Source organism: Drosophila navojoa, chromosome X (assembly GCF_054131105.1).
Source record: "Drosophila navojoa isolate 15081-1374.11 chromosome X, UAZ_NAV_1.0, whole genome shotgun sequence".
Lineage (NCBI taxonomy): Eukaryota > Metazoa > Arthropoda > Insecta > Diptera > Drosophilidae > Drosophila > Drosophila navojoa.
The window spans coordinates 2,403,847-2,428,123 of NC_142895.1; the positions used below are offsets into that span (position 1 = coordinate 2,403,847).

Below are 24,277 nucleotides of genomic sequence, written 5' to 3' on the forward strand. Positions count from 1 at the left end.
TAAAAACAAAAAAAAAAAAGACAAAAACTAATATTTTTTATACACATACAAACATACATACATACATGTATGTATATATATGATCTATATATATATATATATGTATATGTTCCATGTTAGTGCTTAAATCTAATTTATTATATATGAAAAAATCAAGAAAAACAAATTCGAAAAACTATACCCTCCTATAAATACTAATACGAACTAAAAACATTAAAATGAATATACACAAAAACTGTACTACTTACTGTTATACATACATATGTTATATGTGTGTCTATACATGTAGCGATCGAGAAATTGAAAGTCTAACTTATGCTCGTTTACTTTATATTTATATAAATGTCTAACTGTACTACGTGTATGTGTTATACAAGAATTTGCAATTTGCTCAATGCGGCATTAGTTCATAAGTAGCACAGTGCTAACTGTTATACAGACACACACATAGGCATATATATATATTTATAAATATATACACACATACACACATGTTTATGCTGTTACAAAAAAACAAACTGTTATACGCTCTATTATACTTTATACAACTAGGCAAACAAAAAACGCTTACAAAATGAATTATGCAAACATGCCACGCCCCCACCACAGCCCTCCAATAACTGATTTGATTCATGTAGATGTATATATACTATATATGTGAAAAATGTTGCTTAGCTGTTATACGAACGTGTATAACAGCTATATTGCCTCGATGTGCGCTTCTAAATAAATCAAGCAATATATATGTATATATAAATCGAATACTTATAAATTTAGTTATATTACTATAATATTACCAGATATATGTATATATATCGGATGCATATACAACGCGTATATTTTTGTATGCAGAGTTAATAATTATTGTTTTAAAATACATTTGATTCTGATCAAAACCCTAAACAGCAAATGGTTTTTCTTAAAGGGGAATATGGAAATATTTGTATGTATATTTCTGGAGTATGGGCACCTCTAAAAATGGAGTAATGCTCACTAGGCACAGCATTTCTAAGTTCCAAATTCCTTAGATACATGAACTCTATATGGAGCTATTGAGGTCGTGAGTTAGAAGTTCTGACTATACTCTATTGACTGAGTCTAGAAGCTAAAAGCATTACCAAGCATTCATAGAACTTGAAGGGACTTTATGGATACACATACATACATATCTATTAGATATTATTCAAAAGGGTATACGAATGTCGAATGAACGAAAGCAGAAAATCCCATAGATATATGTATGTAAGTATCATAGACCATAAAAATATAGCTTTTACGGTTTTCTGTGTTCCGGTTAAATGTCTTCCGCTTGTTAATAGAGCAAAATGGAGAGCGCTAAGAGCTGGCGTATAACAGTATAATAGTTAATTGCTATTAAATTGATTTAGCTCTGCCGGTTGAGTGTTTCAAGTGCACTTAGTTCACTCGCCTGCACTACTACGGCCGTAATGTTACGGGATGGGAAGTTATGGTAATGGGGGGTGCGGAACAGGCGGGCTCTGTGCTTCTTCTTTTTTCGTTTTTTCTTTCTTTGGCATTGTTGCTTCCAGGAAGCCTCGCAGCCTAACAATGTTGGATACACACAAAATAAAGGGCAATACGACAGGTTGTATCCATCGTGGAATTTGTCCCAGACCATGGTCGGAAGACGGATCGATATCAGTGTATGTATACATGCATATACATACATACATACATATGTATGTATGTATTTAGTTGGCCGGGCCAACAGCCCAGGACAATTGTTATACATGCATACAAAACATTAGAAGTAGGAGGCGTGGCATATATACATACAGTTACGTACATGCGCAGTGCAAACGTTTCCTGGTCATAAAATGGAACGCACACACACACTCTAGCGCGCTCGCGCTTACATATGCATGTAAAATGTATACTATAAATACGTATGTACATGCATATACAAATATATATATATGTATGTATGTGTATGCATACATTATATGGGCTGAAGCTCAACAGCGCTGCGCTGCTGACCGCTCTTGGCAGCGCTGCAACGTTGCCATTTTTCAAGCTGATACTTAACAGCTGCTGTTAAGTCAGCTGTTCGCTGACGAAATCAGCTGCTTGCGCTAATTAGCTACAGTTTTTCTCGCGCATACAAACACATAGACGCATGCTGTAGACATTGCATGCTAGCATAACGGTTGAAAAGTGCGTAATGTACTCACCATGCTATACGTCATTCAGTGCAGCAGTCGCAACTGCAGCTGCGCCAGTGTCAATGCAATTTACTGCAATCATTAACAGGCTCTGCCGCTGCCATAGCGAGCGCCACTGACGTGACGTAGCAGCGGCATCGGCAGAGGCAACGACGCGCCGTTACGTATTCAAGGTCTACATTTGTGTATCGATACACGAACGTTTGTATGTACTAGCATGTGATTGTGCCACAATTTCGTATGTATACGCTTGCTCATGTACATTTACATATGTATACATTCATGGATATACATATATGTACATACATATATATATTTATAAATATGTATGTATATATATACGTACATATATACATACATATATATGCTTGTACAAATGGTATACATACACGCACGCTAGTGTACTGGAGCAATGGTCGCTGCTCTCGTTTCAACCCCCAACACGAAACGCGCCCCTTTTGCACGACATGCCCATTGCCATGCCCCGTCGTCACAGCGTCGTCAGCGCCTTGCTTTGCGTTTTGCTTTTGCTTATGACGTGCTCGCACGTACGCGACGCACAACTGTTGTGTATGTGTGTGTATGTGTGTGTTTTGGTGTATATATACATCGCGTCATACACACATACACATAGAAATACGTATATGTGATACAGTGATATCTCGCTAGCACCACACGCCATAGTCATGAGTTAGTTGCCTGCTCAACACGGACATCCGATGTGCTGACTTTGTTCTTAGTGTCGAGCTCACACTGTAGAAGTAAATGCACATGTGTGAGAGTGTGTATCTGCCAAAAGGCACACGCATACATATGAGAGCGAGAGCGTGCGCGCATGAACTCAAAAATGTGTACAATAGTAAACGGCAAGTAGCCCAATTGCCAATTGGCATCACTGAAATAAACTACTATGTACAATGAATCGGAATGTGACAGATCTGAGTGCTTCAATTTTTTGGCATCACAACATTTGTATTGCTTATACTATTTTATATCCTGCTATTGAATTTAATTATTGTTAATTATTTAAATAATTCTACATTTGTACTACACTTTATATAATATAAATAAAATTTTTTAATTTTATTTGTTATAGCCTAGTAATACCAATACATAATAAACAATATCCAATTGTCAATTTTCATAGATACATACATATGTACGTTTATGTACGGATGCATAAACATCCCTAGTACAATTGGCTGTCTGCACGACCTATGCACGTTGCTTTGTGTATATGTGCACATTTACCACTGGGTCGCCAGTGCTGCTGACTATTTGACGTGCCTGCTTTTTTTTTCTTTTCTTCGTTTTGTTTGGTTTTGCTTTTACGCTACTTTGCTTTGCGCACCGCTCATTTTCATCATTCTGTAGCCGAACGTTGCCGCGTCAAGTTACGCTTACGCTAAACATTCTTCGGTGTTGTTGGCCACACATATTGAGCGTCGCTCGGTACGTGTCTTTGCTCTGTGCTCTGTGTGTGCGTGTCTCTGTGTATGTGTGTCTCTGTTCATGTGTGTATTTTGTGCAGGCGACAAAGACGTAGAAAAAAAACTGAAGCGTACGTGTATGTATAATACGTGCATACATACATGTGCAGCTGCGTGTTTATGTGTGCGTGCGCCGCAGCGCAATAGAAATAATATTTAAAAACAATCAAACTACTTTTTTTTTGACAGTGTACAGAAAAAAACAAAGTTTAGAAAAATAAATACCTATTTTTTTTTTTTAATTTTTTTGCTGGCCATGTGTGTGTGTGCAGCAGCGAAAATCAATAACAAAGCGCAAGACGCTGACAGCAGCAGCAGCAGATAAAAGAAGAAAAGGAAAAAAAAAAAAACAAGTTTTGCAGACGGACATGGCTATAGCGTGTCGGCTAGTCGTGCTGAACAAGAATATATATTCTCTGTGCTTCAAACAAATTTATAAGAAGTAATTTACATATGTATTTGTGTGTAGATGTGTAGTTGTATATAAAATGCCGGAGCGCAATGATAAAAGCGACAACAATTCGCCGGTACAACAAAAGCAACAACAACAAAAACAACATCAGCAAACGGCGCCATTGTTAAACAATTATCGATATTTGTTATCGACAAGCAATTAATCAAGCGCTTGACAGAAAACCTATTCTCGTTCTTTCTACTCCGTGTGTGCGTTTGTACGTTTCTGTCGTGTGTGCGTGTGTGTTTTTTTTTTGTTCTTGTGCATTTGTGCGCGCAGCGACGCTGACGCCAAAAAGTGGGTCGAGTTGCGCGCGTAAATTTGGGTCGCAGCAGCCGCAGTCACCGTCGCTGTCGACGTCGTCGTCGTCGTTGCAGTGCATTCCATTCGACTTCCAGTTGAACTACTAGAAATCTAAAAGTACATATACAAATACACGCACCCCAACCCACCCCCTTGCAAAAGCAACAATAACAACACCAACAACAACTACAGCAACAGCAACCGCAACCCCAACGAGATGTCGCTGCAAACGAAGAGGCAGCACTGCTACCTCTGCGATCTGCCCCGCATGCCCTGGGCCATGATCAATGACTTCTCGGAGGCCGTGTGCCGCGGCTGCGTCAACTACGAGGGCGCCGACCGCATCGAGGTGGTGCTGGACGCGGCCAGGCAGATGAAGCGCCTGCATCCGAGCAGCAAGCGCGCCCACGAGAACGGCGAAGTCGTCGTCCTGCAGCAGCAGCAGAGTCTGCAGCAGCAGCAGCTGAGTGGCGGGCCACAGCATCGAGGCGCTCCGAGCACCTCGACAGGTGGCGGTCCGGGGCCGTTGTCGCTGTCACATCATCATGCCGTGGCGGCCGCTTATCAGATGCCGCGCATCGGTCCGCCGCCGCCGCCACCGCAGCAGCAGCAGCAACAGAGCAGCGGCGTCATGGACTTTCCCGTTAAATTGGAGTCGGCGCCGGATGTGCGACCGGTACGCATCTCCCATATGACGCCCCACCATATGCCGCCCACAGCCGGCCAGCGTGCCGGACCTGGACCCGGTCCCGTTACACAGCAGCAGCAGCCGCCCGTTGGCAGCGGCGTCAGCGCCTCCGCTCTGCTGCCCGCCCTCTCCGTTAACCTGAAGCGTCCGCCCTCCGAGGACGTGGACATTGAGTCACAGCAGCAGCAATCGCACGGGCCACCGCACGTTGGTGTCGGCGTCGGCGTCAGCGTTGCCGATCTCGCTGCCGGCAGCAGCAGCGTCGGCGTCGGCCCCTCCAGCGTCAAGCGCAGCGCCCTCGATGATCCCAACGGCGTGCGGCCGCCCTTGACACGGGGCGAATCGCTGCCCGCGGTCAGCTACGTGCCCGAGCGTCAGCTCAACTTGCGCGACAAGCAGCAGCCGGTGCGGGCGCCCAGCTTCGATGCGTCGACCTTCAAGGCAGCCGGTAAGTTATGCAATAATGACTGACTAGTCGAATGCCCTGTAGAATGGGAAAAATTAGACCAAAGACTAGAGAGACAATTACCATAGTCAAATACTAGCAGAATGGAGATGTGTGTGTAGAGTGGCTAAGCAACTACTATGTAATACCCTGTAAAAAATTCCTAACATGTCAAATAGTTAATGTACTTAATACAGTAATAACCTATAAATATACATATATCATGCCTTGGTATTTTATTATCACTCTATTTCGAGTATCCACTCCAACTGACAACTGTAAAACGTTTAGTTAGCGACGAATGTAACATACCCTGTAAAAACTATTTGGGGACTTTTGTTGGTCATTTGGTATTTATAGTATCTTGAGTACGTTAGTAAGCAGCGACTGCGCCATACCCTGTTAGTCAGTATCAAGAAAAGTACCGTAACTATTTGTATATATCGGCAAGTTCTTAGAATAACTGTAAATGGCATGCTGTGCTAACAGTGGAACAAAAGCCGCTTTATTCAAATATAATTCTCCATTATCTATAGACACATTTACTTATATACATATACATATATCAATGTATATACACACATACATACATACATACATATTTTATGAAACATATGTCTTCATCTCTGATTTCAAATTTTTTAATTTTAACATCTTTCAAAAAGTTTCCAATGAACATCGCGAAACATGCAAAAGCTTCGATTCCGTGTGTATGCACACGCACACACGTACACATATATACATATATATTTACACGTGTGTGTGTGTGCCGTTGGAAGATAAGCGCCGCTGCGAACTGGCACACAAAATCCCAAGTCGAGTGAGCGAGCGTGATTGTCGCTTATCAGAACTAAAGCGAGACATAGAGAAAGGGAAAGAGAGAGATAGAGAGAAAGGGAGGACAGATAGACAGACATACTAGGCGCAAGGGTGAGTGTGACAGAGAGAGAGAGAGAGTGGGGGCACAGGAAGAGATAGCAGATAGGAAGAAATAAGTTGTGCTTATCAGTCGAGCAGCAGCGCGACTATTGGCTGATAACTGGAAGCGTTGGCAGCGCAGCGCAGCGTCGTCAACAGCAGATTAGATAACGGAACAGTCTATATATGCATATATATGTATATATATATAAATATAAATAAATATACATATGTATGTATGTATGTATACACAAATATGTATACTATGTATGTATGTACATACAGCCTGTTATCAGCCACCGCAACCGTCGCCGACGCTTATCGGACAGAGCCGCGTCGCTAAGCTAATTCTGGTGCAGTTGCAGTTGGTGGGTTGCCTTGACGCAGCTTTTTTTTTTTTGGAACGCATGAGCTCTTCCAGGCGCTGGGCCACAACAAATAATGCGTGCGTGTGTGTGTAAAGTACACATACATATGCACATATGCTAAGCTTGGAAGGCACCAAGTGCATGGTCGAATGGAAATGGCAGAGGGAGAGCGAGATATAGAGATAGAAACATAAATAGACACGGGCAAAGCTAAACAAATTGCATGTGTTTAACTAATTTTGGTAGTCATTTTCGGACCCACCAAAATGTCACGTACACAGTCAGGCACACACAGTCACCCACACAGACAGAGTTGCACGCATTTTGCAATACAACAAGGAGGACGGCGACGACGCAACCCTCATTGACAGCAGCGGCACCTTTTGGTGCTGCCAACCCTTGCCATAAAAAGGCATTTGCTGCTCGTCATGCGCAAAGCCAAAAAGCTAAAATACATAACAGGCATTCAAAGAAATATATATGTATGTATGCATGTACGTTACATATATACATTCATACATACATGTATACATATGTATGTATACATACAACTCGTATTCGGCTACACGTAACCCGAAAGGACGGTACGCGACCCGAAAAAATGTAATAAAAACAGACGTGCAAAAAGTCAACGTCGCTGCTGCTGATGCTACTGGATTGTGAGCTAAGCTGAGCTGTGTAACTGTGTTTCTCTCTCTTGCGTGCCAAAGCTCTGTCGTTGGCTATTGCTGCTGTAACTGTGCCTCTCTCGCTCTCTCGCTGTTACTGCTGCCTGGGCTAAACGGGTTTTTCGATTTACTGCTGGGTTCTCAACGTTTCTATATTGTTGTTTTTTTCTTTCATTCTTGTGTTTTTTGTTTTTCTCATTCTTTTGTGCTTGTGCTTGTGTGTGTGTGTGCGCGCAAAACGTCATTAAACTTGTTTTGGTTTTTATTTCTTCTTTGCTGTTTTACGCTATGCGATAACAAGTTGCACACACACACTTACACAGATACGCGCGCATACGCAGAACAGCAAACAGTGTAGATAAAATTTGTAGTTAGTATACGGTACGGAACGGCGGACTGCAACAGCAACGTTTATCGTACACACACACACATATACTTACAATCTATATGTATATTCATGTACATATGTATGCGTATACATGCCCGAATACCCACCAAATAGAAATGAAAATCAAAATAATGAGAATTTTTCGCGCATGCCGATGCCGTCATCTGCCGCTATACAGTGGGCCCAAGCGTATTTTCATTGATGATCATTTCAGTTTAGTAAAATATTTACTGCTGAGTTGGGGAAAAAATATATAATCGATGGATGATTTAATTGTTACTTAAGGAAATGCTGTACAGTTTCGATGGCATTTGTTTTATAATCATATTTTGCAAAATGTAGTGGAAATCTTATTGACAATCTTATTGACATCACTGTGCGTGTTTCTCTGTATACATCCATACTAACATACAAACATACATATGTATGTATGTATGCTTTTTGTTGATTTTTGGTCTTTTTCGTTTTACTTTGCTGTGGACACTTACTGTCTATTGCTTGTATTTACGTTACGTTTGTGCTTTGTATATAATATGTACGCCTGTATTGGTGTTTCATTACCAAACTCTGTAACTGTATGTGTATACATATGTATCTGTGTGTATACTAAAAATACAACTTTGTGGTGTACATATAAAATAAGGCTGCACAATATTTATACATGCAGATATAGATAGATATGTAAACATATACATATGTATGTATGTATATGTATTCATCAACAGCATCAGCTTTTATAGCCCAGCACATAATGCATACATGCAGTGCATACATACACAAATATTTAGGCACACACATAGAACGTGCGAGTTGCCTGCTCCCGGCCGCCCACTTCTCTCTCTCTCTCTCTTGCTCGCTCTTTCTTTCCTTCCTTCCTTCTATGCGCCTTGTATTCATTCAGCTCTCTTGCAATTGCAGCTTGCATTGAGAGCGCAGACATTTGCGACCATTCCAATGTGCGCGTTAGTCACAAATATTTCATTGTGCATACACTTCTGTCTCTCCCCCACGCTCTGTGTCTGTCTCGCACTGCCCTTTGTAATAATTAGGCACGCTCTCTGTCAATCAGAAGCATCTCATCATCAGCATGCAGTGCAGCACCTTTACCGTTAACACGTGAACAGCAGCATGCAGAGAGAGATCGCGATGAGAGCTCTTGCAAGTGTGTGAATGTGTGTCTGTGTGTGTGCGTGCATGAACCTAGGCAACATCGCAGTCGACGCCGCCGCCGTTGCCGCCGCTAGCTCTGCCTGCTGATTAGCTGCATTAGTGCACAGTGTGACCAACCACTACAAGCGCACGTAATACGTGTGAATGAAAGCGACACTGTTCTTGAGTGCATAAATCAAGGAAAAAAGAAAAGAAAAGCAGAACTAATAATATTTTATTTTGGTTAGTCGCTAGCACATGCCCCAATGGATGATAAGCGAGACAATAAAATAGGGTATCATGCCGCGTTGACATATCTTATCTAACGTTCTATCAGCGAGCAGTGCTTATCAGTCGAACAGTGGTGCAGATAAGCAGGTACAGTGGTTGTGAAAGTAATTGTGTGAAAGCCTATTCATTATGTATGCAGGAACAGAGATACGATTAAATATAATCAATAAAGCACTGTTGGCGCTTTGATAATGTAGATTAAATATCAATGATTTATCGATTCCATGGTTCAGACATGTGTATTTGACGTGAGTGTGGGAGGAGTGTGGCTAGTAGAGTAACTATTGAAGTTATATAATTTTTAAAGCTAGATTTTGATATAGAAACTAAATAATTTGCCGTTTTCCCTTAACATAGCTAGAAGCAAATCAAAAGGTTGCAAATTTTATTGTATATTTTGAGATTTTCAAGCGTTTCCTTTGTGATTCCCAAGCACTTTAAGCATTTGCATTTACTGAGCAGATAAGACGATTGTGAGTAAAGCACTTATGAGAGCTCCCTTGCGAAGTGCTATGCCTTTCATGCTATTTATATAAGTTCCAATTAAATTAGTTTATTTTGTGTGTATATACTCTACATATACATATATATACATATATATATAAAGTGGCTCCACTTTCATTTGCTTTTGGGTTGGTTGGGTTTTATGCACACAGCTGTTTTTGGGCTCTTATCTTATCTCTAGGTAATTGCCTGCTCCTCATTGAGGCCACTATCTTATCTTATCCATGGCCAACTATGACTGATAGCGAGTGGCTTGTGTACTCATAATCATATATACATATATATATGTAGATATGGATAGTATTTGTTTTCTAGATAGAGGCAGATCACACGACTTAAGTGCTGCTCTATTCTAGGCATATCATTTGTTTATTTTTGATTACGGCTTTCTTCTTCTCTCTGTTCACTGATATGGAAGGCTTGTTATCAACGGAAATCAATGAAGAGGTCTGTAGGCAGACATATATATATTGAAATAATCTCCTTGAAGCAAATAAAAAGATGAGAAAATGATAATTCTCTAATTACACACAAATGTTTCATTTTCAATAACAATAGCTGAATAATTTTGCAAATTCTTCAAGATCTAAAAATATACATATGCTATATACCATACATATGCATATACATATGTATGTATTGGGGTGTGGCCCCTTTCATTCATCTAATACAGGCAAATAGTTTTTTTCTGTGTTTAAAAATTAACAAATGATTCATGTTTGCGCTGTAGTGTGCAAATATGATGCCAAAAGCAGCAGAAAATAGAAATGAAATGAAATGTAAAAGAATTGTAGCTAAATATAGATTGGCCCGAGGAACTGAATGTCTGCTGCATTCACACTGAAGCAAATTGATTGTTTCCAAGGGAATCTAATAGAAATATATACATATATGTGCATATACATATGTATATATCAAATTGTGTGTAATGTTAATATATACATTTAAACCTATAAAACAATGCAATGAAATAGTTCAAATTTCTATATTGTAAATATTTTATTTACGTTCACACAAATCGCTTCGTGCTCACTGTGCACATGGCGCTCAGTGCGGCTCTCTCGCGCGCTCTTTTTGAGTGGAGGCGGCAGCGATGCTCTGCATGCATTGCATACATGTCGATGATGCTGCTGCTTTGTTGTTGTGGCTGCTGCTGCTGCTGTCATTGTTTATTGTTTTTCCTCTTCTTGCTTATTATTATTATTTTTACACATTTTCGTGCAAAATATAAACAAATGCTATAAATAATCACATTTCATTATTGGTGAGGCCACACATACAGCACGCACGACGCTGATGTCGGCGTCGACGTCGACGTCGATACGACGGCAACGACGACGCCAACGCACCAAATTGCGATTGTCTGTGCGCGTTGTTTGACTCGCCAATTTAGCAACGTGGCGCAGGAACAGGCAAAAGCAACAACAATAATAACACAGCAACAGTTTCCAATAAATAAACATAACAGCACTCCCGGGGCAGACGGTAGCACTTGGTATGCAGCCCACTGTGCGGCCGCTGACAGCGTCGTCGACATTTGAGCAATGTGCGCGGCCCCGCTAGGCATACAAATTAAAGCCCAGCTCGAGTCCAGCGTGCCTCTGGGTCTTGTTGCTGCTGTCGTATGTTTATTTTTTGCTTCTTTTTTGTAGCTTTTCAATATCATCATCGGCAGCAAAAGTAAATTGTGGCTACGCGTGCGCGTGCGTTGAATATGTTGAAGCTCATTAAAAGCAAATCGAAAAAAGTAAAATAAAAGTAATAAAAAAAGTCATGTTAACAGCAACAGTTAACAGAGCAGCGGGACAGAGACGCGACCGCGGCCTGTTAAGTCTTGCGCATGTGCGCACACACACATACTTGCTCACATAACTATGCATATTTAATACATACATATATCTATGTATATATAAATAATATACATGTACATACATATATATAATACATATGTATATATATAAATTACGTTTGTGTGTGTATGTTAATTGGCGTGACCGCCGCTCGGCAAGTCACGCGGCGGCCGTGCCGGCTGCGTGACGAAAAAACCAAAGCAAACAGTCAAAACAAAACTACAAATATGCTTGCGCATGTGTATGCGTGAGTGAGTGTGTGTGTGTGTGTGTATGTGTCCGCTTCGTCGTATCTGGTATACATACACGAAGTGTCTCAGCGTCGCGTTGCATGCTTGCAGAAAATGAAAAGGAAGAAACAAAAAGTAAAGAAGACAACAAAAAATATATAAAAGCAAAAAAAAAAAAAATAAAGAAAAGAAAACAAATAAAACCGGCCCAGCCAACTGCCAACTGCATTCTGCACGTTTGCTAGCTCGCTCGCTCGGTCGCTGTTGCTGCTCTGCATGCGTCGCTGCCTTGTGACGTATGCGCAGCAGCACCAAAAACTTGTTTCGTTTCAATTCGTGCCGTTTGCTTCGCTGCCTAGCGCTCTGGCACTTTGCCAACTGACGTCGCGTTTGCAAAAAACCAGCTGGTTGAAGATTCTATTGTTGTTGTTATTGTGGTGTTCGTGCGCTGCGCTGCGGCACAGTGGGGCCAGCAACCTGCATAGTGTGCTGTGCTGTGCTGTGACGTCACGTTGCCGCTGTTGTCGCTGCTGGTGAATGAAAATGTTGTCGTTGTCGTCGTTGCTGTTGCTGTTGCCAAGACACACATACACACGCATACAAAGAACCACATGCATATGTTTGTGCGTATGTGTGTGAGTGAACTGTGAAACGTTCCGTGCCAAGTTCTAAAATTACAAATATTGCGCCAAAAAAGACGAATGAAGAGCAGAAAAAATATCATGCAATGAAAATGATTTCATTTAGTAGTTTTCCTTTTGATTCATTCGCAATTTAAAAACGAAAGCAGCTTTCATTAAGTAAATGTCGAGTATGTTTATGCATGATATAGATGTGTATGTATGTATGTACATAGTATAACATAGCTGCATGCTCTGTTAATATGTATGCATGTGCATACACACACATTCATTTAACATTTTGATGTACAGTATGCTGTCAATAAAGGAAACAACTGTTTCACTAAAATGTTTTATAGTAAGATTTAATATGTAATGTCAACTTATACAGTGATCGACGAGCAGATACTCTGCACGAACTCTGCAGAGCTTTGGCAAATCAATTTGATACTACACATTCGTATTTATACATATTACATTTACATTTTTTATATGTTTATATAATAGAGATTATTAGCTAATTACTATATGATTGCCCTGTAAATTTCATTAGAAAATTGCATTTAGTCATCTATGAAGCGCAGTCGCTGCGTCAACTACGCAGTAAGCAGAGCGCGCATTTAGATTTGTATGCACATATACATATGTATGTCTGTATGTGTGTGCGTGTGTGAATAGCAGTGCTTGGTAGAATTTAGGGCATGTCCTAAGTGAATAAAGCTTTTTTATTTTAATGTATTTATTTATATTTTTTTACATATAAATTTACATACATATGTATGTATGTACTTCATATTGACTAGGAGTCTACTCGAGATCTCTCTCATCTTCTTTCTTTCTCTTTCCCTTCTATGTCGATTAAGCTCTTTTCCATGTTAACCGTTAAGCAGTAAAGCTCTCTCTCATTTGCTTAGCGCTCACTAAACACTGAATTTCTCTTGTATTGAAACTCATCATACATATCAGCTTCTCTCTTACTCCTGTTTGCGTATTCTAATTCTCTTTCCATTCGTTCTTCCAATTGCAGAACACTTGTCTCCAGCCAGCCGTCGCAATGGATCGAGCCCACCATCGGGGCCGATGCCTCCGCGCAGTGTTCACTCGCCGAACAGCACGGGTAAGTTTCAGCTAACTGTAAATCAAATCAAATTGAAGCTAATTGCGATTCTCTCCTGCTCTCTTCTGCAGGCTCTTCGTCGGGTCGCCGCTCGTCGGGCTCTCGCCATGTATCCAGCACAACGGTCACAAGCAGCGAAGTTGGCGGCTCGAATCCAGTGCAGGCGGCCGCCGTTGCTGCCGGCTTGGGCGCTGGCAGCGGCGCTGGCGGCGTCGCCGGTTCGCTAGGCGGACCGGGCGGCCCGAGCAACTCACAGCTGAGCAGTTGCAGCAGCGCCGGCGCCGGCGGCGGAGGCAGCTCTGCATCTGGCAATGGCAACGCTGGACCCTCATCGTTGCCACCTAATCCGAACGCCGTTGCGGGCGATGGCAGCGGTGGCGGCGGTGGCGCCATCGGACCGAGTGGCAGCAACGGCAGCGGCGCCGTCAACGCCGGGCCGGGCAGCAGTGGCAGTCAGGGTGCGCCCGGCATGAGCAGCAGCAGCAGCAGCGGCGGCGGCGGTAGCAGTGGCGGTAGCGCAGCTGGCATTAGCGGTGCGCCTGGCAGCAGCGCAGCGCCAAATTCAGCGGCTGCAGCAGCAGCGGCCGCAGCACAGAATGCGACGCTGAAGTGTACGCTCTGTCAGGAGCGACTGGAGGATACACACTTCGTCCAATGCCCATCGGTGAACATCCACAAGTTCTGCTTTCCCTGCAGTCGTGAGAGCATTAAGCGACAGAATGTGAGTAGAAAGTGAAAGATAGAAAGAAAGCGCTCTGTCTTTATTACGTCAAACTTGGTGTGCTTACTAATGCCATCTCTTTTCATCCCATCATCGCTTACAGGGTCTGGGCAATGAGGTGTATTGCCCAAGTGGTGAACGATGTCCGCTGGCCAATTCCACCATACCGTGGGCCTTCATGCAGGGCGAAATCACCACAATATTGGGCGAGGAGGTGAAGGTTAAAAAGGAGCGAGAATCTTAATGTCCATTTTATTGCAAAAAGCTGCGCAGAGCTTTGGAGCACTTTTGAGCCAGCCAGTGAACAGCGAACAGGGAACAGAAAGAGAATGAGAGAGAGAGAGAGGAAGTTTAATATTGTTCGGCGATCACCGGCTGCACACACACACACGCAACTCTCTTCACTCTGTCTCGCTCGCTCTCTAACAACAATGCATATGTCTGTCTGTCGCCGACGGCAGTCGAATGTCAATTTTTACATTGAGCGAGTCAACAAAAGGAAGAAAACACAAAAATTTTTTTCTGCGGCGGCCGCGACGCCGGCGTCGCAGCTACAACGGGCGAGCGCGCTCTGTCCATGACGACCAACAACAACAACATTTTGTAGGCATAAGCAACAAACAAAACAAAAACAAATGCAATTTGTTTGAAAAAGAAAAAAAAATATTTGTACTTTTAAAGCAAACGAAAAAAGTAAACAAAACACCAAAACAATTTGAAGAAGAGAGCGCAAATGCAAGATGGCAGACATTTTGTAGCGCAAGCTAAGGACTCTTTTTAGCCAAGTGAGAGAGAGAGAGGGAGAGAAAGAGAAGAAGCAGAAGGTGCAGCAAAGAGTAAAATGAATTAATGAATATACAACAACAACAACAAAACACTAAATAACTGAAACAATGAAAGCAAAAACAATTCGATAGGCATTACGTAATATATATATAAACATAAATATATATGTAAACTTTTTTTTGATACACTTAAGTTAAGCTACTTTTTGTTGTTAACTTCCTTTAATTCAAAAAAAAAAGAAAGAGAAAAACAAATGTCTTTAAGCTTACATTAAGTTTTTTTTTTTGTGCTAATTCAATAATTTATTTTTGTTCTCTTAACTACATTAAAATATATATGTCTTTATATATAGAAATGTATAACTAAAATATATATATATTTTTACACTAATTTTAAATTAATTTAAAAAACAAAACACCAGTTTTATGCTAAAGCTTGTAAATATTCATACCACATAAACGGAATACAAATATATATATGTATTTGTACATATATATATTTGTATAAATAATAATAAATAGAAATATATTTGATGTTGAACAAGAAGAAGAAAAGAAGCGAATGAAAATTGGTCAAAAATACAGTAAAGAAATGTCATTGGCGTAATACGTAAAAGAAAATCAAATTTTTTGTGAATGGGCAAAGCGACAACCAACTAACGGTACTCATCATACGCAACGTTGCCGAATTTCAGTGCGGCAACAGCGCATGGAATATGTAATTTTTATTTTTTATCTAGCAGAAATTGTAAAAAAAAAGAAAACAGAAAACAATTTGCATTTTCGAGAAGATGAAGATGAGATGTTAAAAAAGGCCACTGCTAACACTGGACCAACACTGTGTTGTGTAATGCCAACACAAGAAAGCGCGCATAAAGCAAATCTAAAGTTGCCACAAAACAAAACCAAACAAAAACATTTTTCTAGAATGCAAAAAAAAAAAAAAAAAAATTAAGATGAAAACCTAAAAACTAACTTAAAAAAATAAAAAAGTAAGCAGAAATAAAGCTAAAAATATAAAAGCAAAAATTGAAGTTTGAAAAAAATTTGAATTTGTAAAAGAGTGTTGCCACACAGTCAGACATTTTTGAGATTTGGTGCGCTGAAGCCCGTTTTTTAAATAAACTAACATGAAATCAAAAATTCGAGGAAGAGTTGCAAATATATACATATATAAACAAGAATTTATATGTATTAGTAGACATGCATAGATTAGCTGTAAACGAATTTGTATGGCATTCGCTGTTTCGCCTCCAAGCGTTCCAGCTAACTCAATTGTGTCTGTGCCGTCTCAGTCTCTGTTTCTGTTTCTCATTTTTGTTTCACACACTTTGTGATAAGTAGAAGAAAAAAAAAAAATAACAAAGTAAAGAAATTACAACTTGGTGGCAACGCTGGCACCGTGGTGCAAGTCATAAATATAATTGAAGATCTCAAATTTGTAAAATTACGCAATAGGCCAAACAAACATAAATAAGAAACATTTTGTAAACGTAAGTTAGAGAGAACAGGAAGAGGAGATGAGAAAGAGATGAGTTAGAGAGAGAAAGGGGGCGAGTGAACAGCATATAGCAGTAATATAACATTTCCTTTTTGATGTGTGTCTCGATGTGTGTGTAACGTAGTGATACAGTTATCAGATTATAAAGGCAATTTATCTAAGAAGAACAGCAAAAAAGAAAACAAAAACAAAAAAAAAGCGTAAAATAAAAACACAAAAAAAAAGCAAACAAATAAAGAAATCATATTAAGACATTCCTTTTGTGTATGTTCGATGTCAACTAAATGTCTAAACTAAACAGATCAAGATCAATATATAGCATATATATATATATATACATATATATAGAATGAATCGATAACCGATAACACGTATGGCTCGCATATACCAAGTATATCGAATGAAAAGTGTCACCTAAGGCAAAGCATGTGGATAGAGACGATACAGATACCGATACCGATAACGATTACGATAGCGATAATGATTACGATCAAGCTGATACATATGTCAGCCAAACTGGCAAATACTATAAACAACAAGAAAAGGCAAACCTAAATATAAAAAAAGTATATTAAAAACAATTTTCTGTGCTTTTGGAATGGGGACTAGAATGGGAAATTCAGCAGAAAAAAACAAACCATTTTATTTGCACATAATATGCGCAGGTCTAATTTCACTGTTCTCAAGGCTTACTCCTTCTGTGGTGTTTTCATGCTGGCGCCATCTAGTGTGCAGCTGGTATAACTATTGCTTCCGCTGCCATACAACAGAGGGCGCCAGTAAATGTCCAGCTAGTAAATGCCGCTCAAATGTCCCTAAAATATCCCTTTTAATGCTGCTCCAATGTTCGATATTTCCGCCACGGCGCAGCTATCGATAATAGCTAAAAACTATGCAAGAGATTAACTTAAAGAATGCAATAATAAACAGCAGCAAAAATTTGGCTAATTACGCCGTAGGTTTTACAGTTTTTTCGCTTCCTAATTAAAATTCCCGGCCTCAACAATGTTTACATTTTGCAAAGAGAACGTCACTGACAGCGAGAGTGCGAGTGAGAGCGAGCTTGAGAGCATGACAGGCGAGAGCAACGGAATGCGGTGCTGGCTCTGCCTCAGCCGCTGTCGCTGTCGCTGCCGCCGTTGCTGCCAGTGTTGAGCATCGCTCGCTGTGGCTGCTTTATTTGTGCGTGCGCGTTGCCAATAAACGGGCAGAGGCCTCTGCTCCTGGCCACAAAAAGCGCAGCGAATTTCGTTGTTTGTGATAACGAAGCGAAAGAAAATACATAAATAAAAATAATGTAAATTGACAAACGTTTCCGTTTCCGGTGCCTGTGTGCGTGTGTGTGTGCTCGCAAAAGCAGACAATGAAAAGTGTTAATAACAATTGAAAATAGATTTTCATCAACGTATCAATTGATGATTTTGCCTGTGCGCTCTCTCATCGGGAATTCCCTTGCAGCGTCAAGCACAAATTGTTTGTGTTATACACAGGACGTGGCAGGATACAACAACAACGACGGCAACGACGACGACAACGGCAACGGCTTGCGCCCACGCACGGCAGCGCGAGAGAGAGCGAGAGTAAGAGTGCTAGAGAGCGCTCAGTTGGGCAGCTCCTGTTTGTGCAGGCACACTGGAGCTAGGCCCTCAGAACAACTACGCTTTTGTTATTCAACGACTATTGTTCAGTCAACAGCTTTTCTTTTCTCTTTCACACACTTCTTTGGTTTGCAACGTTGTCTTTGCCAATTTACTTATAGCATACTTTTTTGGGCCTTGAATTTATTTTATTTAAATTTAATTTTAAATACTCTGCCTTGCTCCAAATTGACTTCTTTACGCATTTTTAGAGTTTTCGCCAAATATTCCACTTACAAAAGCTTGCTTCATTTGGCCAAAAATCAGTTACTTTTGGCAAATAGCTATCTCTAAAATAAGTTTAAATTTAATCTATGCATACGGTTCATTCAAGCTGTCCGTTCATTAACTTCAATCTATTCTGAGTAGCCTTAGACCACTGTTCGCATAGAGAACTTTCAGCACAATCTAGAAACGTAAGCAGCCGCAGCAACAACAACGAAAACAAGCAGGAGTAGCTGGCGTCAATAAAAGCGGCGCTTTGGTTGCCAACGCCAACGTTAAACTCTCCTGCTTTACTTTTTGGCTGCGTGTGTGTGAGTGCTGTTGTCTCTGCTTTTGTACATGTGTGTGCGTGTGTGTTTGCGCTCTCCGCTCATTACTAACGCAAAATTACACAAAACGTAAAATGTGTGTCGTCGTCGTCGTCGCTATCGCTGTCGTCGCTGCCGCGCTGTCGTCGCCTTTATAGCCGTCTTCGCTGTGTTTCTCATCTTTACAGTTACAGTTCTCGCTGTTGCTTTTCACTGCTGCTGATTGCTGCTATTTAGATGTATTTTTTTTTTCGAGTGAAGACTTAACAAGTTTTGCCATTTTGAAAAAGAAAAAGAGAGAGAGAAAATAACAACAAATATACAGCTGTGCATGTGTATGCAAATAGTTTGTTTATGTGTGGGTGCGTGTGCGTGTGTTTGCGTGTTCCTCGCTCAATTGCTCTCTGCAATTCGTTTTCATTCACAAGTGCAATGCGAACATCAGCAGCGACAACAACAACAATGGCGCGAGTTAACAAAAGGAGTGAAGCGCGTGCTTAACCTAAAAGTGCATGACAAAAGTTTTCACACACACACACACACACACACGCGCATTCAGAGCGCGCTGCTTGTGATTGTGTGTGTGTTTGGTTAAACTCAATTCATGCTCTTTGTTTTCTGCTTCCGCTATCCACAGAGAACAACAACAACAACTAATACTATAAACCACAACAATGCATAGTTCCTGCTGAGTAGCTTTTTGTGTGTGCCTGTGTGTGTGTGTGTGTGCGTGTGTGTGTGCCACTGTGCCTGTGTGTGTGAGAGAGAGTGTGTGTGCTTATGCAGGCATGTTGCGGCTGCTGCTCAGCAAACAGCGCCAGAGCTGACAAGAAAAGGAAAAAAATACAACAACAAACAAAACAAAACACTGCCACCTCGCAACAATACAACTATAACAACGATAGCAACAACAACAACAACAACAACTTCCACTACAGAAGAGTCGCCAAATTCATCCCCCACTCCTTTGTAGCTAGTAAAAATTGCTTAGGAATTAGAAGAAGCAACTAAAAATAAATAACAAAAAACAAAAAAAAAAAAAACAACGAAAGAAAGAACAACATCAGCAAGAAATCCCGTTATGGAACGCATGTGGCGCAAAGTGAATCACAGCCTGCGCAACAGCAAATCACAAACGCCGTCGCAGGCAGCACAGTCGGCCAACGCTGCTGCTGGCGCCGCAACCGGCGCTGCCGGCATTATAACGCCACATTCGAGTGACACCATCAGCTCTGCGGGCGGCTTTGGTGATGCGCAGCTCGTGGTCGCTGTTCAAGGTCTGCCCGGCAACGGTGTTGGCGTGGGCAGCGCTGCCGGCGGCAGCAATGCGACTGGACGCCGTTTGGCCAGCAGCGGCCAGCCGCCATCGAATTGTCACAAATCGCTTAGCCAGCACGTTTTGCAAACGCGCACCGCCTCATCGGAGCGCCGGCGTCGACGTCGACGCAAGAGCCGACCGCGACGCAGCGGCGGCATGGCCAGTGTTACCAGCTGCGTGGGCGATGCGGGCGGTGATAATATGTCGTAAGTAAAGCGCAATTGAACAACAATACTCCAAGCGAACCATGATGATTATTTATTATTATTATTATTTATAATTTATTTTTATTATTATTATTATTATTATTATTATTATTATTATTTATTATTATTATTATTTATAATTTATTATTATTATTATTATTATTATTATTATTATTATTATTATTATTATTATTATTATTATTATTATTATTATTATTATTATTATTATCATTATTATCATTATCATTATCATTATCATTATCATTATTATTATTATTATTATTATTATTATTATTATTATTATTATTATTATTATTATTATTATTATTTTTATACTATTTGCCGTAGCCTTAGTCTTAGCCTTAGTGAATTGTCAATCAAACAGTCATGGAGTTGGTACCTCCATTAGTCTGAATAGTTTAGCATCAGATAGTCAAGCGATCCCTTAGTTAGCTTACCGAGTGCTCAATTAGTCAACCCATCAACCCATCAATCAGACAGTTTTTAACTGAACCAGTCAATCAATAACTCAATGAATTTACGGATTTGTGAATGGATTTTAGAGATTGGAAATAGTGTGATGGGATGTGGGGAAGCTGAGGCAGTGTGGTTAAACTATTTCCTAGTTATTAATAATGGCGAGTGAGATTAACGCTTTCAGATATTTTATAGGACTTTCAAGACCATGTAGCTTGATCTTGCAGGAGCTCTAAATCTACAAAAAGGCATTTTCTGAAGTGCAATTTTTTTAATTAGAGACTCTAAGAGACAGAAGAGAGACTTTAATTAGAGATATATACTAAAACTTTGGTTACTTATTAGACTTTCCAATACATTATCTACATATGTATATTCTATGGCTTTTCCACTTTCTCTATTCAAATCCTTTCACTAATTAGCTTTAGCCTGAATTTTAACATGAGCTCTAACATGATCTTTACCATAAGCTCTAACTGTGCTTATAGCCCTACGATATTTGTCCAGCTCCAAATTAAAATTGACTTGAACCATAACTTGCCACTAGAGTTAACTTTAACTTTAGCATTGGGTTTACCTTGAGCTATAAATTGGTTTACGATAGTTTCAATTAGTTCCGGATTCAGAGCTTTACTTTTAACATTTAACTTTAACATGAACTTTAGCCTGAGGTTAAACTGTGTATTCGCTTGTTGCAGTTCCTCGGGCGGCTTCTACACGCTGAAGGAGCACCCGCACCAGCATCAGCATCAACACTACCGCCATGGCCACGGACTGGGCACCGTCTCCACATCGCAGCGTCTGTTCGCCAGCTCCGCGCCCAGTGGCACCGTTATGATGTATCCAAATGCACAGCGTGCGCCGGTGCTGGGCAATGCCGCAGCAGTTGGCGGTGCAGCGGCAGCAGCAGGAGCAGGAGCGGGAGCAGGAGCTGGCGCAGGAGCTGGAGCACAAGCAGCTGCTGCTGCAACGCCGCCGGACATCTCGCTGAGGCAGCGGGCGGTCGCTAAGCTGCGCATGTTCAACTTTCACCTTAACTGGGATCTGCACATGACGCACTGCAAGCCCTGCGGGTGAGTTTACGCCGTGCCCCAAAATGTTACCCATTTGCCATGAAGTTGCCAGTTGCCAGTTGCCAGTTGCAAGTTGTAAGCTGCAAGTGGGCAACAACTGCGTTGCCAACACTTGAGCCTTTTCCAGTGGTTTGTGGCTTTTGTTGGGCGTCGCTGAGTTTTTAAGCTCTTTGTTATACCCTCTACATTAAACCCAATGAGTACAGGGGGTATGCTACGATGAGGACTATTAAGCCTAGGATATGAAAGCTTCAGTTGGGTAGAGCTCTACAACAGTTTTCTCATTTATCGATTAATATCGATAGTGATTTTCTAATTCCTGGTTTGTGGCTTTTGTTGGGCGTCGCTGAGTATTTAAGCTCTTTGTTATACCCTGTACATTGAACCAAATGAGTACAGGGGGTATGCTACGATGAGGACTATTAAGCCTAGGATATTAAAGCTTCAGTTGGGTAGAGTTCTACAACAGTTTTCTCATTTATCGATTAATATCGATAGTGATTTTCTAAGTCCTGGTATTTACCCAAGCAGAAAGCTTAGTTTAGTTAGAGCTTATGGACTCAACAGGGTGTAAGAATGTCCTGTTCAGTTCCTACCTAGATGGAACGGCATGTCCATCATATGGATTCGAACTTTACTCAAGCTGGGCCCAAACTTAAGAGAGCGTTCTCAATATGACTTGGTTGCATCCATTGCCTCCATTTCAACTCACAGCTAGCTACAGGGTAACCGTAAGTCTTTCATCTGTCCGACGGCTGGGTAAAGCGTAATGCAAAGAGTTTTTACTGGCCAAGGAGTAACTCCTAGTCGATCATGATTGCTTGCTCGACTTTGCCCAGTCTGGAGTCGAGTGAGTCGCTCAGTCGGTTAGTTGGCTTCATTGAAGTGTTACGAGGGGTGTGGTTGTGGCTGGGAGGGGGGCGGGCTAGGGGCAGGATGTAGGTGGGCGGGGTCATTTCGTTGAATGAACCCAAATGCAAGTGAAAAACTGGGTCGACGACATTTCTCGTGTTGGCCAACTTTAAATGCTGCGGCTTTAACCCGACACCAGGTCGACACCAGCCACCGCCACCTCCAGCTCCACCTCTAGCTCCACCTCTAACTCAACCACCACTTTCAGCTCCACCTGCACCTCATTTCTATATATTTTTGTTTCTCGTTTTCAACACGGCCTCCGTCCCAAATGTGTCAAATTTTAATGAAGCGCCCGGCCTAACGAGCTTCTTTGCCAGCTGCTGTTAGCCCCAAAAGCCTTTTTTTTTTTGGCCAAAACTGAAAGTGGAAGGCAGGCAGGGGCGGGGGGCTGCTTTAGGCCTCTGCTGACAAGCAACAGCTATAGCAACAGACTTAATGGTCTGACACGGAGCTGGGAACTAACTACCTGCCTTCGCCTCCTTCTCAATGAAAAAGTAAACAAACTAGCTCAAAGCTAAAAACTTTGGCTATACGATAATTAAATACGATGCAAGGTGGATATTTGGTCATTCTAGTCACTTAAGTCAAGAAATGCAACAGAAGTCGGCACAAGTTCAACTCGAAAAGGAACTAGTTCAGCAGAGATTATTGAGCTAAGAAATCGTAGTTTCCTAAAATTGTTCGTTTGCTGTAGGTAAAGCTGGGTTCCCTTGAGTAAAAGTTTGTTCTCTAAGAAAACTAGTTTCATTTAGCTTAAGAATTAGTTCGGTACAGGAAACTAGTTCACTTCAGAACACTAGGTTAGAGAAAAACGATTTAGTTAGAGGTTAGAGTTGTTTGCCAAAAAGAGCTAGCTCTGAAAAGAAAATTTATAAAAGGTTCATTGCTTGAGCTGTAAATAAACTAGATCTATTTAATAACCGCACTAGAGGTTATTTAGAATAAAGAGCTAGTTCTGAAATGAAAAGTCATAGAAGGTTCGTGGCTTGAGCTGTAAATGAACTAGATTTATTTGGTAACTGAACTAGAGGTTATTTGGAAAAAAGAGCTAGTACTGAAAAGAAAATTTATAAAATGTTCATTGCTTGAGCTGTAAATGAACTAGATTTATTTGGTAACCGCACTAGATCTATAGTCAAAGCAACGAAATGTCTCAAAACTTACAATTCACAGTTGAATGTGAACTAGCTCAATGTAATTGAGCTATCCAAATAGAGGTTATTTGGAAAAAAGAGCTAGTTCTGAAAAGATCAGTCAAAGATTCATTGCTTGAGCTGTAAAGGAACTAGATCAATTTACTAAACGCACTAGATCTATAGTCAAAGCAACGAAATGTCACAAAAAACCGAACTAGTTCAATGTAATTGAGTGTGTGAATGATGAAAGTACTTGAAGCTAAAGAAGATCTAGTTGCATTTAGTTTGTTGTTTCTGTATTAGGTATAC

At 41.0% G+C, this 24,277-nt stretch overlaps 3 protein-coding genes across 5 annotated transcripts in view; 2 read left to right on the top strand and 1 right to left on the bottom strand.

Annotated features, from left to right (window-relative positions):
* LOC108658056 (endoplasmic reticulum GDP-fucose transporter) overlaps positions 1-24,277 on the bottom strand; it is a 178,213-nt gene that overhangs the window by 13,678 nt on the left and 140,258 nt on the right. The window lies entirely within an intron of this gene.
* Positions 3,551-15,023, top strand: Pits (Protein interacting with Ttk69 and Sin3A). Its single transcript, XM_018108984.3, has 5 exons — positions 3,551-3,635; positions 3,946-5,566; positions 13,577-13,666; positions 13,738-14,387; positions 14,491-15,023. Exons 2-5 carry the CDS (start codon positions 4,648-4,650, stop codon positions 14,629-14,631), a joined length of 1,800 nt encoding a protein of 599 aa, XP_017964473.1. The 5' UTR covers positions 3,551-3,635; positions 3,946-4,647; the 3' UTR covers positions 14,632-15,023.
* The window catches only part of hwt (SH2 domain-containing adapter heavyweight), a 76,100-nt gene continuing 69,625 nt past the window's right edge, over positions 17,803-24,277 (top strand). The window contains exons 1-3 of one of the 3 annotated variants that reach the window (XM_089265115.1): positions 17,803-18,005; positions 19,481-20,367; positions 21,543-21,917. In XM_089265115.1, the coding sequence (XP_089121241.1) occupies positions 19,925-20,367; positions 21,543-21,917 (818 nt within the window). In that variant the 5' untranslated portion in view covers positions 17,803-18,005; positions 19,481-19,924. Of the gene's footprint in view, positions 18,006-19,033; positions 19,179-19,480; positions 20,368-21,542; positions 21,918-24,277 lie in introns of those variants that run through there. The other 2 variants (XM_089265113.1, XM_089265114.1) reach the window with 2 other exon arrangements.

What these genes read in the sequence shown, in the direction of transcription:
- Pits (XM_018108984.3), top strand. Translation starts at nt 4,648, where the DNA reads ATGTCGCTGCAAACGAAGAGGCAGCACTGCTACCTCTGCGATCTGCCC. An exon ending in TCACTCGCCGAACAGCACGG is followed by an intron (nt 13,667 to 13,737) that starts GTAAGTTTCAGC and finishes TCTCTTCTGCAG; the next exon opens with GCTCTTCGTCGGGTCGCCGC. An exon ending in AGAGCATTAAGCGACAGAAT is followed by an intron (nt 14,388 to 14,490) that starts GTGAGTAGAAAG and finishes CATCGCTTACAG; the next exon opens with GGTCTGGGCAATGAGGTGTA.